Here is a 14862-nt window from a genome sequence, read left to right as displayed (position 1 = left end):
TTCCTCTGCTGATTTGCTGCTTCTTCTGTTTCCTTTCTGTGCTGTCCCCAAAGCGTTTTGGCAAGGTTCAGATTTCTGTGCTCACAGCTCAGTGCTCAAAGAGAAAAGAGGAAAAACAAAAGGATTGGAGGCGTGGGGAGGATGGTGGCGGGGAGGAAGCTGAGCTGCTCATCCTGGCCAGGCTGGAGGAGTGTGGGGATGGGTGACCGAGGCAGGGTTTGCCCTTAGGACCAGGGGGGTTTTAGTGGCTTCTTTCTCCTGGCATCAATTCATCTCCCTCTGTTTAGATGTGCTGCTTGGGCAGTGTGCTGCTTTGCTGGCTGTCCCTTGTTGGAGGGAGAAGGCTGGAAAAATCCTCCTGCTAAATGTGGGTTGAAGCATTAGGTGAAATCCTGAAGGGATACTAACTCTTTGTTTGTGTTCCTAAGATGTTAAGATTTGCATCACATCTTCCTACTGTGTCTGTCCTTCCCACAGCACTCTGAGTGTGTGGGAAGAGTCTAGAATTTGGGTGTTTCGGGACTGGAAGCTGGAGAATCCAGTGGAATAGAAAATCATGGCATTCAGATACAGAGGGCTGATGGACCCAGCCCTGGGTTCATTGCTCAATCCCTGTGTTCATTCATCAGGTTCCTCTCACTGCTCCTACCCTTCTGTCACAAGCAACAATAGTTGAAATGTAGACAGAAACATTTCAGGACAATGTCAGTAACCTTTTTCCAAGAAAAATAATCACAGTAATACTTGGACTGTGTCTTTACCATAATATTCTGGCACTGAGTGTTACTGTTGGCAGGGAGCAGAAGATCAGGATGGGCTTCAAGGAAGCACCCATGGCATTGGGGAGCATGGGGCAGGTGTCTTTGTACAGAAGCACTGAAAACCTCACACCTGCCAGGGATGGGCTTTCACTGGCCCCATGCTGTGTGTGCTGATGAATCTTGGCTTGTTCCAGAGCCCCTTAACCCAGCATGGCACTGGGACTCTGCACCCAGCCCCAAATTGGTCTGCATGCCCAGGCTGTGAGATCCATCTGGGTCTGGGTCCCCAAAATTTGTGCTACACCTGCCCTAGAGTTGAGGACCAGGAGCACCCTTATGGGAGGGAGAGGGAGGGGGAACAGCCCATCCAGGTGTTTTAGTCCCTGCCCAGGAGATGGCATCTTGCCCAGTGCCCCAGCAATGCCCCCCTGCTCCTGGGGTGACCTGCCAACTCCAAAAATGTAAAGGTCACCCTCGGCCTGGAAAACAATGGCTGCAGATAGGGGCTATCTGGGGCACTTGTGGCCACTGCTGAAGGAGTGTTAGTCAAACAGCAGGCTGAAAAGGCTCACGGGAAGCAGTTTAAATATTCCTCATACAAAAGGCTGTCACATCCTAGCAGGGGCAGACTGCTGACTGACAGCTTTAATGAACAAGTGTATGTGGGTGAGGGAGAGGCTGAATGCAGGGAGGCATCCTGGAGACTCACTTTCCCCCTGCCCATCATTCTGGGTTCTGACATGTCATTTTTCACAAGCTGCAGGTTTATTGTGGTAATGTGGTAACACACCTGGGATGGTTTAGCGTATCATGTGCTTTAGGTCGTCCCTGCTCCCCTCTCCTCCAGGGATATTTATAGAAGGCATATGTCCACTAAAATATCTTGCAAATAAAGTAAGTCAACACTTCTAAAATACCAGCCACTTATCAGGGCCAGGGCCAGGAGCAGGACTCAGTCCTTGTGGGTCCCTTCCAGTTCAGGACATTCCATGATTGTCAGTGAATTCACTCTGTAATTACTGTTTATATAACATGATTACTATTTATACAACAATACTATCACTCTGTCCAAGGCATGGCAAGCAGCAACTGCAGATTTTGTGTTAACTTGTCATTAAGCAGGGTGCTCATCTAGAGGCAGGGAACAGAGATTCCTGGTCCTTTCCCTATCTCTGTGGCAGGGACACTGTGTCAGGCTTTGGCTGCTTGCTGCCCTTTCCTTACCTCCAGTTCCCACGTGTAATAGATGTGTTTAGTGCATTCTTCACAGGGCAGGTGTCAGGCTTCCACTCCCAAAGCACTTTGCATGTTGCACAAGAGGTAAATAAGAGCAGTGTTGGTAATGAAAATATGCCATTAATATATTTCCAATAAAAAACTACAAGCGGCGTTTAAGCTGCAATCTGTTATCGATAATTTTATTACTGCAGTTACTGCGGTCTAATAAAAAAAGCACTTTCTCTTCTTTATTGGGTAAGTGCCAAAACGTTTATCCTTTATTCTCTGGCCATTAACCTTTATTCTGTAGCCATTAGCTTAGCTATTTGTGTAACAGTCTGTTGAGTAACATTCAAGTAGGAATTTGTATTCAATCCATTATTTACTCTGAAACCCAAAAAGAATAGCTTCTTGTGCCTATATTGTTTATCCATATTAAATCTTGTTAAATGCTGTATGCTAGTGATGATAAGTCTCAGAGAAAGTGGATTTTTCTTACTGTGAATAATTTTCTGGTATACAAATAAAACTTTATTTAACTAAATGATATTTGGAAAACAAAGCTTGAAACTGCTAGCTGAAAAAAAGATATTTCTTACAATATGTGCAAAATTCATAATAGCTTAATTTCAGGAGTTTATCATTTTTGTGGATCGATTTCTGCATCATGTCTTTGTGAACTCTGCTGTGCAAGAATAACCCGTGCTATTCTCCATCGAGGATTGAGATTTTGGTTCACCAAGTCTGACATCCCTCCATCCTTTCTCTCTTACTGGAGTTGGGGAAAAAAAAGAGCTGAATAAGAAATAAGTTAAATAATCAAAATGCCTGCTTTTCTTTGAGGCATTTGCTTGCTAGCTTTCAGCCATTTCTGGCAATCCATCTGAAACTGCTACTTCTGGGTTGTAAGTGGCTTTTAGTGCCCTGCTTTCTGAGCACGTCTTTTAAATTGAGCTCACCAGCCTCAGTGAGTGGAGGGAAAGCAGAAGAATGAAACTGTTGATTCCTGTCCATCAGGTGAACATGAGAGAAATCATGCCTTTCTTATTAGGCTGTAGTGTATCTCAACCCCACTGAACCCTATTTTTCTGCACCCAGACAAAAGCATTAGTCTTCTGGCTGGAGAATGACTTTCAGTAAAAACCTTTCAAGGTCTTCCCATAAACTCTTGCAGTGAAGAGGTAGTAGAAGCAGTATTTTTAATGATGAGGAAGGTCAGTTTACCCCATGTGTGCTCTGCTCTGTACACATACGTGAGGCTGCTTGGGTCTTTTTGGTCCAGATGAGCTAGCAGGAAATTTTAAGGAATTAGTTTAATGGTTGGATTTATTTTTTTTCTCTCCTTTCTGCTCATTAGGAACTGGAAGCTGCTCTTCACGGGGATGATGTGGAGTTTATCAGCGACCTGATCGCTTGCCTTCTTCAAGGTTGCTATCAGCGCAGAGACATCACGTGAGTAACCTCTCTCTATGGCTTAAGCACTTTGCAAGGGGAGCTAATTAACGCTGTGGCGGGATGTTTCACGGCTTCGGAGTGATGACATGGCAGTGCTCAGCAGCCACCAGCAATCAGGCCAGATGCTTCACAGAGTGAAAGGGAATTCGGGTTCTCTTGGGTTGAGTTAGCGGCTTTTAATTGTACAGAGCCGTTAAGCAAACCCCTTTGTTGAGATGCCGTGCAAAAGGGAATGTTTGATGCTCTGCTGTGGCACTCACAGTGAACATTCACATCTGCTGTTATGCTCTGCGCTCTGTTTGGTCAAATTAGTGATATTAAGTCATCACATATGTTTTCAGCATATTTGTATGTATTGCATAGCATAAAACTTGCTGCTCTGCACACACCTCACTTGCATGAAAGATCCCATTTGCTTTACATAAGGACAGCAATGATTATTTTCTTAGAAATAAAAGTATTGGAATCACTTCAGCTGCAGGATGTTGGAAAGTGATTTGACATGCTCTCTTGAGGTTTTGACATCCAGAGACACTTTGTCAGTGTCCACTAAAGCAGCCTCCCAAATGGAGACATCTGCAGAGCATCATTCTTTAGAGGACTGCCACTGGCACAGCAAAATGTGCTTCCAGTGATAGCAAAGGCTTGTTGCAGTGTGTTTTATTTGTTCTCTTGTGAATCATGTTAATAGCAAAGCATAATTGTGGGGACAAAGACAGCTTGGCAACACATGCAGTTGCTTGGAAGCAGTCCTGCTCCCTAAGATCCCCCTGTTGTGGAGAGGCTCAGGCCGGTGCATAGGCAGAACCATAGGTGTTTGCATTGAAAGCTCTATTTCTAATTAACTGATTATGTTCAACAAAATTTATATAGATGATTTATATATGCATGTGCCACTTAATTAAATTCTCTTTCATTGCTGCATAGACATTCAGCATCAGTGGGTATCAGGAGCTGAATTAGGCACCTTTTTTATTTTTTGCACTGCTTTTACTATCTCCAAATGATTGATTGTAAAGGGTCTGCAGTCATGTGTATCTTCTTCATCAAAATAGCCACACAGCAATATATGACCTGCTTGTAAACATGCAGCAAGTTTATTTCTTCTTACCAAAGCCATCAGAAAGTAGAGGCTTAAGTGTTTTGCCCACCTGAACCAGCTTACCCTTGTAGCAGCAGTGGAAGATTTATCTTTGGTAAAATTAATGAATTTTGTGAGGTTCTCCAAAACTCTCCAGATCTGAGAGTGTCCACTGAGTGATTGCACTGTGTAATTGCCTCCCCATTTGCAACTCTTTTAACTAAGAAAAGTCAGGGATGAATCATGGGTGAGTAGTTGGACACTGGCAAGTTGTCTGTCTGTCACCCTGTCAGTCATGCTGGGGATGGCCTGAGTTGCCTGAAGAAGAAACCAGCTGCACCCTTTCTGCAGCCTCCTGTAGAAGGGGGTTACCTTGTGGGCATGGGGATAATGAGGAAAGAAATTTCTGCAGAGGAGACAGGGAAGAGGACACAACAGGAGCAGTGTGGTGGGAATGGCTTAAGGGATATATCAGGAAAACTGCCTGAAACTGCTGGGATGTTAAAGAGAAGAGGTGAGCTCTGAAACACTTCAGAGGAAGCAATGGGGGAGGCTACTGGAAACAAGAGGGAAAGATGCTGAATGCAGAGGGATGTCATGAAGGAAGAAGCATTAAGATGTAGTCTAAATATGAACATCTGAAGATAAGTAAGAATAAAAGTGATGGCTTGGATACACTTCTCAGAAGCAAACTTGCCACACTGTTTCACACTTTAAATTCTCCATGTTCCTTGCTTGTTTCCTTGCAGCACCTTTTTTCCCCTCTAACCCCAGTTCAAGAGGCACAGGCCTTGGCTGGTGCACAGCTTCCCTCCTGTACCTTGTTTTTCCTCAGTTAGTGGTAGGAAGCTGAGGCTCTAATTGATATTTTGAGTGCTCAGTAGACAAAGCCATGCAAGTGTGAGAGGCAGGATTTGTGTGGGGTTTAGACTTGGCTTTTCACAGTGGCCCAGGACTCCATTCTTCTCTGCTGCAGACAGATAAGAGGTATCAGTCTTGGGTGGGAAAAATCAGCAGTGTCACAGATCATCCTGCTGGTGTTTCTGCAGCATCTCTCCAGTCATTTGTGCCCTGCATGCTCGTGCTGAGGCTGTGAGCTGTTCCTGTCAAGGCTGTACATTTCTGTTCCTTGTTGCACCTCAGAGAGAAAGGCAGCAGTTTGTTCTCATGCCTGCTCTCGGGCTGGGGCACTGCAGCTCAAGCTTGGGATGCTTCATAAAACCTCACTTTTCCTACCTCTCCGAGGGGTTTTGAGGTTTAATTAGTTCTGTGTCGGGTCTTACATCTTTGATGGCCAAAATGTTATCTGCCTATGCTTTCTCACAGTCTGTCTGGGAGCAGCTTGCAGCTCTTGTCACATCTGTTTTGACGGTGCGCAGGACTGGGCTGCCTGGCTTTAATCATGCATCATAGAGGGGTATAAAACTGTCACATACCTTTGCTAATTATAATGCGCTCTCAAGTAATTTTGGAAGTGGCTGAGAGCCCTTCTAATGCTCAATTTAACATGCTGTAGTTTGACTTGCTTTCCATTCTTTGAAAAAAAAAAAGAGATTTTTACTTTTGTAGGCTTCTATGATCCTTGGTTTTGAAGTAGAGCAACTTTTCCTTGATTTTGGTATTGTTTATGACAGACTTTTTTTTTTATAAAAAAAGAATCACATACAAGAGAGACTGCTTTTTACCCTGCTTGATGTCTGAGGAGCGTTGTCTGGTAACATAAGACTTTCTTTGAGTTATGGATATCTGTGTTTAACTACAGAGACTACTTAATGGGATGCTACATGATCTTCTCCAAAGTCTTATTTATCATAACCCTTCATAGCTGTTAGGGGCACTCCATTGACCCTGGTTCTTGCTGTGTTTAGTACTGTAGAAGTACAGAACAAAAACCAGTTGCCTGCATTTCTGCATCTTTAGCAATGACCCTGTAGCTGCCCTTGCCTGGCACCAGGTAGTTTGAGCACTTGGCCAGGACAGTTTCCCTGTTTCTCTATTTTCACTCTGAGCCAAAATACTTGTGTGTCATGATCTGCAGCTTTTGTTGTTTTATAAATACCCCTCATAGTGTCCATATACCATCTGTATGTAACTACTATGGGTGCAATAGGTATCCAAGGCATGCTTTGGTTTGATGCCACTGAGATTGCCCACAGGTTTTTCCTGCTCCCAGCTCTTTTGCACAGGTCTTAAAATGTCTATGTTTTCTTTTAATTGCTTCAAAAGGCAAATGCCCAGAAAAACTCTTATTAGAATTAGGGGGTTGCAAAAAAAAAAAAAAAATTAAGCAGTTTGAAAAAAATCCTGGTGCTTGCTTCAGATTCTCTGTGATATAAATTGGGTAGCTGCATAGTCCCTAGGGGCTGCCACTTTAATTCCAGCAGGAAATGTGGCTTGATGACTTGTATGAAGACAGGAAGATCAGAGCTTCAGCTAACGGCAGCGGCCGCAGCAGGAGCCTTCTGCAGCTGTTTTTAAGTAAGAAGTGATGGTGTGACATGGATGTGTACACTCAACTAAAATATTCCAGAAAAGCTCCTGCTGTTCAGCTTTTCTTTGGGTGAAACTCATTCTTCAATGTTCTGTTATTGCACTTTTGCTGTTTTTCTAATGCGATGGCATAAAAAGTTTCAGTAACTTTATCATGTTTCTTATTGGGAGGCATTTTGTATGCTGCTACTTTGTCTCAAAAACCATCTTTGCTGCTTTTTCTTATGTTTTATTTTTTCAACATGCACAAAGGCCAGAATGTGAGGAGGAAGAAAAATATCTCTTGCTTTTTTTTTTTCCCCTAGGCCCCATGAGATTATTTTCTTTTTTTTACACCTCAGGGGATTGGTTCATCAGTGTAACTGAAAACTCTTTTTGGCTTCTGTGCCACCAGAGGGGATTTGCTTCCTTAGGAATCTCAATTGTTTTTTTCTTGTTATTTCTTCCCAAATGCATTGGAATATTTTTTTTCCCCAAGGGGATGATTGGTTTTGCACCCACTTTAAGCTCTTTTGGGATCCCTAAACGATCCTTGGAGCCTTTGGCTTGTAGTTTGCACCGGGTTTGTTCTAATAGGGATAATAAGAGGATATTCCTTAACTCCTCCTCCCTTCCTCACAATTGTTTAAATTATTTCTGTGGTATCCTTAGTGGTGGCATTGAGAAACACTCCCAGTATGGCATCTGAGAGCTGTATTTCCTACTTGCTGTGTTGCCAGTCAAGGACACTGTGTCTGTTCTGTGTATTTTCTAACACTTGTTCTGTAATATTTGTATGTTTAAACTTTCATCAGAAAGAGAGAGATAATCTGAAATCTTCTAACCTACTGAGGAGCAATACCTGTTTCTGAGGACAGTGTTTAATAGCTCTGGATATTTTGCTTCTTCCTTCTGCTTTGTCACTTTTGTCCAGCCTTGTCCTTTATTCTGTGTGGACCGTGTGCTTTGGTAAAAGAGAGCTTAGCATCTTGAAATCACCCTTGTGCATGTGCCTGCATGAACTGTGTCCTCCCAGAACTGCTGTTTGTCAGTCTGGTCTGGGGGATAAGGTGGCAGGCCAATAGGAATGGCAAAGCAGAGCTGAGATTTCAGTCTCATGGATACTGTGTGAGCTAGGCTATGGAGAGAGCTAAGCCAGGGTACTGAGACTGAGCTGAATGAATTCACCACTTCAGTCCATGCCATAACCTCTGGGGCAGCCAGCCTAAGCTCAGTCACAGCAGACCTGGTGCCCACCACCTTTGGAAGGAGCTTTAGCAGCTGGCTCTTGCACCAGTGACCTTGATTTTAACCACTACTTCCATGCCTGGCCACAAAGCACCTCACTAACTCAGAGTCATATTCATGAATGCCAAGTGAATATCAACAAGATCAGCATTATTTACAGTCTGACTTTTAACAAGTGCTGCCTTGCATACATCATGGATATTGGTGGATGGCCTCTGGAATCAGCCTGGTATCCTCAGCACAGGAGATACCGTGAAGGGGGCAAGGGAGATGAAGTGGCTGCATTGCTCATCTTGAATCTAATTTTAATATTTATTATAGTAATAGCCAAGCCATGCAAGGTGAGCCTTTTAAAGGGTAAAAAGTGAAAATGAAGCAGCTGGCAGGTGTTGGCAAAGGAAGGATGAGATTACAGCAGTAAAATAACACGGTCATTCAGAGATTAATGAGAAGCACAGTGGAATAAAATTATAGAGTTGAAATATAACTAAAGCTAAGTAAATGTCTTTGATTCTCAGATGGATAAAATGAATCTTTAAAGAAGAATTTGAAGAAAAGTTGGTAGCATGTTCTGGAAGTGCTATTCCATGGATAGTGGTGGAGAATAAGGACTGAAAACAGTGAAAGAAAAAGAGGAAAAGCTGTGCTGTTATTGTCAGGGCAGATGGATGAGAGACAAACAGATTGGATTGCTGGGGAGAGGGAGTTATGCAAAACATTGACAGGGAGGAATAGGTGGCTAAACTTCAAAGGAGGAACAGGGAACAGTTAGCAAAGGGTCTTGGAGATTGCAGTGATGTCATCGTGCCCATGTCAGAGCATGAAATATGAAAGGGACAGCTGTATTTATAACTTCTTGATGTTGCAAACCAAGTACTCTGGAGAGGAGGAAGAAAGCAAAGATGAAAAAAGAAACTGAGAAGGCAAGTGAAAATATCTTCTCCTTTCAAGGAAGAAGGCAAAGGATTGGGTAGAGAGACAGATGGGGGTGTGAAGTTCAGTGATGTGAAACCTTTGCCCTCACACTTGAGGCTTGCAGGGATGCTCCAAAACACTGGTGCAGGATTTTTGCTCCAGCACAGTTGGTTTTGCAGGCCACTTCCCAGCACCTCATCCAAGTTCAGAAAACAATGTTTAGTCTAAGGGTGAATATTGGAGAAGATCTGAAGTAATTTTTTTGGAGCCTTTTAGCCTCAGTGGGCTTGATGAACAACTGGAATAGCTGCTGGCCAGCTGCTAGGCCACTGTGATGATGTGGTGTGTCATGTCTGTCTCTGTTCTAAGTCACCTTTGCTTTTACTTTTTCTCCCATTTTACCTTCCAGCCTTCCTCAGTTTCTTTCTGCCTCAACCAATGTAGTGGTGTAAACTTTGGAGAAAAGAAGATGAAAGACCTGTACTGAAACAAATCCCAAAAGGGACTTCTTTAGGACCTATTTATCTGTAAACTTGGGTTTATCCATGGTCTCCAGAAAGTTATAATGTGTGGGGCTGGTTCTAAGAAATGAATTTGCTAAGCTTATTTGCTTCAAGGCAGCCCCATGCTAGATTTTATGCCTCACAGGGGACTCTTTTCTCTGACATTAAGTGTATTTTTCTATGAGCAGTAAGGCACAGAAGGGCTTGTTTCATATGGATTTGTGCTGTAATACAGGCATGTGTCCTATTTCCCCATCATCATCATCAAGACAATAACTCCAGCTTCTTCTCCACAGTGCTCATCATCACTGTAATACCCTAAGGTCCTCTCTGCAGCCCCCAAACAATCACAAGTGCTTATGGCACAGCAATGCTGTTGTCTTTCCTTGTGGCAATGAATTGGGAGCATGCTTTCTGTTGATGGGCACTAGGAATGAACAATGCAGCATTAAGCTGGCTTCACTTGTTCTTCAAGGATCCAGGAATGAATAGTAAGTAATGATCCTCTTCCAGTCTCAATGTGGAGCATGTAAGCCCCATTCCTATTTGCTCCTTCAGAATATAGGAGATGTATTTGGGTCTTTTGTAAGTTAATCAGCTCCAGCCCCCAAGGAGCTTCTCGAAAAGAATCAAATAACAGCAGTAGAAAGAAAGAAGCATGTGGATTAAAATTGGCAAGTACATATTGAAGCCTGGCTAAATGCAGGTGAAGGATATTGATGAGAGAAGTGAATTGTCATTGCAGAAAAACCAAAACCCTTGCTGTTCAATCACAAGGTGAAATCTGGGCTGTAGATACATTTGTTTATTCTGAACCATCCAGAAGACTGTGTTCATCCCTCCTGAGATTGAGAGTACTGTAGCTTCATTTCATCATGTCCAGAGTAGCTTCTTGTTGGGGCACACCTTGTGTGGCTGGTTGCTGAGGTCACACAGAATAGGACACTAAACAAGGAACAAAAAATCCATGCTTTAAAAGTCAAAAACATGCACATGAAGCAGCATGTGGCAAGAGCAGGGAGTGCAGCAGCTGTTCTCAGCCTTCATTTGTCTGTGTGGCCATCAGCATCCCTCCCTGCACTTTTCCAGCTCGGAGCAGTATGTGCTGGCTGTGTCCCCATCGTGCAGGAGCCCAGGTGTCCCTCAGCAGAACCCAAGGCAGTAGCCAGCAGCCTGCATCTTGACAGTGTATCACCCCCCAGCAGTGTTACCCAAATCCCCCCAGTCGTCTTCCCCAAAGGAACTTGTTCATTCCTTTTTGAGCACTCAGATCTCTCTTGCTCCCTTTTTTCCCCCTATCAAACAACACGTAACTAGTTTTCGGGTTAGTTAATAGTTCTGACACTGGCTCTTTTTGTTTGGATCCTTCAAGAGATTGCCCTTTGTTATTCAAAGCCGAAGGTACTTGACACACCAGCAATGCAGAAGCCCCGGGGCTTCAAGCTGTCCTGGCTGTGTGATCCTTATGCCTGTGAGCCATTCCCATCCTCAGCGTCTGATAAGCCTTGGGGAAGAAATGGGAAAAGAATGCAGCACTCCGAATTCCTGAGGGGTGCTGGGAGGTATCCATCCACGTGGGGACTGGAGGATGTTCACCTGCTGGCCAGGGCCTTTCAGATTCAGCATTTCACTGAATTCAGCTGCCAGGGGACCCTCCTGCCTTTGACTTTCTTTACAAGGCTGACAAAAATCTGGCTTCCAATCTACCTATTAGGAAGAAAGGTATCTTGCCTTTGCTAAGTTATTTGCAGAAATGTCCAGGTCAGGTGGTTTTGTGTTCAGGGCCAGGAATTGCTTTTTGAGCTCTAAAACCAACCCTAGGAGCTGCTGTCTTGGATTTACTGTACAGCTCTCTGGAGAACTCAGGTTCTTTGGCTTTGTGTTGCATTCAAAAAGTGGCATAATTTACTGATAATGTTAACTCTGTTGGTGTCATCCAGCCTGTTGATGTGCCTGTAAAATCTCCAGTTTGGCATCAGCATGGTTTAATCTTCTCTTGGTGATCTTGAGCTTCACCAGGGGACCAGCTGTGCCCCACATTGAAGCATTGTTCCTTCAGTCTTACTCTGCACCTCTTCTTGTGCACCAGTGCCATTGACATCACAACCTATCATGAAAACATCTCTTTGCCTTTATCTTCCCATCCTTTGGTACCAGTGTTTATTTGTGCCTTTAGCACACAGCCTCTGCTGGCTCTGAGGCTCAGGACCTCTCTTTTGCCTCCTGCCATTCTGCCTTGGCCACTGGTCTCTGTCACTCACTTTCTGATTCTGAACATGACAGAGTTATCTGTACCTCAGAGTCTTGGGAGATTCTTGTCTCTTGTTCTGAACATGTTCTGAGGGAAAAATTCATATTCCTGGAATATGTATTATGATCTAGCTGTGGTGATAGATCTCGTTGGACAGGGAAGTGTTGGGCTCCAGCTCTGCTCAGCTCTCCAAGCCTATTCACCAGCATGCCAGGGAATTCATTGCTTAATGAAAGCTGTTTTCCCTGGTCTTCCCCAGCCAAGATCAATGTCATCACATGGCAGGAGATGGCCTGCACATAGACATCTCCCTTGTGTGTTCTTGTAGAATCACAGCTTGACAGCAAAGCTTTTTAGGTGTGATAGGCATTTTCAGTTCCATTTTTAATTTATCATGGTTGATGGTGTGAGGCAACTTCTTCCCTTGGTCTTTTGCACCTCAGATGTAAAATGTGATGGCATCAGAACTGGAACCACCCTGTTGTAGTGCCTGCTGTGCTTGCCTTGCTGGGGAAAGCTTTCATAACTGATATTGCCTCTTTCTTGGGCTCACATGGTTCAACAGGTTCCTCAAGGCAGGAAAAGAGTAGCTGACCTTTCTGGGGACATGCAGCTTGTCTCCTCTTTGGTTGCTGAACTGTTCAGTGCTACCCCCACCAAAGAAGCAGAAATCTCTTACTTCTCGACAGACATTGGAGCTTTCTTCCCATTTAGCCAGGCAGGAGTCTGACCAACCTTCTCAGCAGTTTTCAGGAAATTCCTGTATATTTCTAGATGCAGTATTTACAATTTCAGCCATATCTCAAGGAACTGAGGTCTCTATTTTCAAGCCTTCCTCCGTGCTGGAGCTGTAGTGCAAGTTTCAACATGGTGGTTGAAAATGCATGTCAGTGACTGATTACAGAGCTGTTTTCCTCTTGCAGTTTAAAGCTACCCTTGCTGCTTTCATGGGCTGTATATCACATTGAATGCAACTGATTTGTTCCTGCACCCTTTGACTAATGGTTTCAGGGTAGTGCCCTAAAGGTAAAATTGAATAAACTGTGAAGTACAGAGTATCTGTGGGGTTAGTGTGTCAGCAAAGCTGGGCAGGTGTGTTTAAACACACATTTGGTGTGAACATGGTCACCCTGAGTCAAAAACAGCAATGCCCATGGAAAGTAGCATTATCACTCTTAATTTATTGTATTTATGCAGATGTAGTTAAGAGACAAGACAGTTTTTAAAACTGTCTCTAATTGTCTGTTCTTTCTACGCATTCAAGGTAAATAATCCTTTCTGTTCATCTAATGCTGCATTAATTAATTCATGTTTTCACAAATATATATAGCAATACAGTTTGCTCAACATAGTGATGTTTCAGGGTCTTTCTGCAGAATTCTTTCCCCCCTGTTTTAATCCACTTATCCAACTCATTGATTTGTCATTATTGGTTTTCACTCAAATTGCAGCATCAGTAGTGGGGGGTGGAGATCCTGCTTCTCTGTCCAAAACCCTGCATGTAGTGAGAGCACAAGTCATCCCTTGGTGGAGATTGTGCAGAGACTTACTGAGTTGGAAGGAGGAGTTGAGCTAGAATTGAAAGACAAATTTTATTTTAGTCCTACTAATATTCCCTGAATCTGTCTGGGCAGTGTTTGTATCCTCCTGCTTATCCCCTTTCCCCCCAGGATTTTCTCTTCCTGTAGTACCACATACCTTCAAGTGTTGTTTGGAGTGTTTCTGGCTGCTCTGGTTTCATTGATACCATGTTCCTATTTCTTCCTTTCCCTAATCAAGCAACAAAACCACTGAAGCAGCCCTTGCTCCTACCTAAAAAACATATGCAGGCCCCTGCACCCAGCATGCATCTAGTTAGCAATATGTGTCTTCCTCATCCTCCAAGAACTGCATAATCCACCACCAGGCTTGGCAAATCCAACCCCTTTTCCCTCCAATGTTTCACATCTTCACACCAATCACTTTCCTTGCTGGCTCACTTGGCCATGTAGGCTGCTGGTCTCTTGGGAAGGGGAGATGGATGCTGGGCATCTGCTCACTCCTTCCTCTATTGTGGTGGTGGGGAGGGTGAGGGAGAAAACAGCAAGGCAGATAAGGGCAGTGAGGAGCAGCTGGGCATAGGTGGAAGAGGGGCCATCAGTGCCTTCAGGTCGTGTTTCCTTCTCCTAAAATTACTTTCAGCTTCTCACACGGAAGGAGAAACAACAATATGCCTTTTTGTTGCCTCCCTGTGCTTTGAGGTGGTAGAGGCAGGGCCACAGCACGAAACACTTGTGGCCCCTCCTGCTGATCCTGGGGATGGTGATGAAAACAGAGCAGCCCTGGCTCACAGAAGGGTGCTTGGAGCTCCTGCAAGCCAGGAGACAGAATATGACAGGACAGTTCAAAGTAACAGGTATGTGTGATTTCTCCTGCCAGTGCTGCCTTTCTCTCACACAGCCCAATTAACAGGGGTCACAGAGCACTGATTAGCTGCCTTGGCGTTTTGTGAACATAAAGCAGTGAAAAACCCAGGGTGAATGGGGGAAAAAGATCAAATAGACACTTATCTCAGCACTCCTGCCTGTCCCTGGCATTTGCCAGCCTAAGGAAAGAGCCTTTCCAGAAGAGACCAATGCAGGACAGTGCTGTATCTGTGCTGATATCTCTGCTGCTTTTCTGCCTTTCCTCAGGAAAATAACAAACAAGGCAGCCCCAGCAGCTGTGTCATTTGTAGGGTGGTTGCTAGATAAGAGCCAAATCACTAGAGAAGCGTGGGCCACAGGCAGCTGGGAAGATCAGAGCGTGCCCTTTTGCCACACTGGTGTGTGAGATGGCTTCAGCCCCTCCTTGGGAGGAGTGGACTTGCTGCCTCCTGTCCTTTGTGCAAGGGAAGAAGGGTGGGAGGCAGCACATACCAGCCCAGGGGAGGCAAAAGGGCATCTCCATCTAGTTTGAGACTTGCTGAGCGTGGTCTAGTAA

At 44.3% G+C, this 14862-nt stretch overlaps 1 protein-coding gene across 1 annotated transcript in view; it reads left to right on the top strand.

Annotated features, from left to right (window-relative positions):
* The window catches only part of CECR2 (CECR2 histone acetyl-lysine reader), a 92788-nt gene that overhangs the window by 45606 nt on the left and 32320 nt on the right, over positions 1-14862 (top strand). The window contains exon 2 of the mRNA XM_066550366.1: positions 3337-3431. Within this exon, the coding sequence (XP_066406463.1) occupies positions 3337-3431 (95 nt within the window). The remainder of the gene's footprint in view (positions 1-3336; positions 3432-14862) is intronic.

This window comes from Molothrus aeneus, chromosome 5 (assembly GCF_037042795.1).
Source record: "Molothrus aeneus isolate 106 chromosome 5, BPBGC_Maene_1.0, whole genome shotgun sequence".
Lineage (NCBI taxonomy): Eukaryota > Metazoa > Chordata > Aves > Passeriformes > Icteridae > Molothrus > Molothrus aeneus.
The sequence above is the reverse complement of the archived record's forward strand: the minus strand, read 5'-3'. Positions and strand labels throughout refer to the sequence as shown.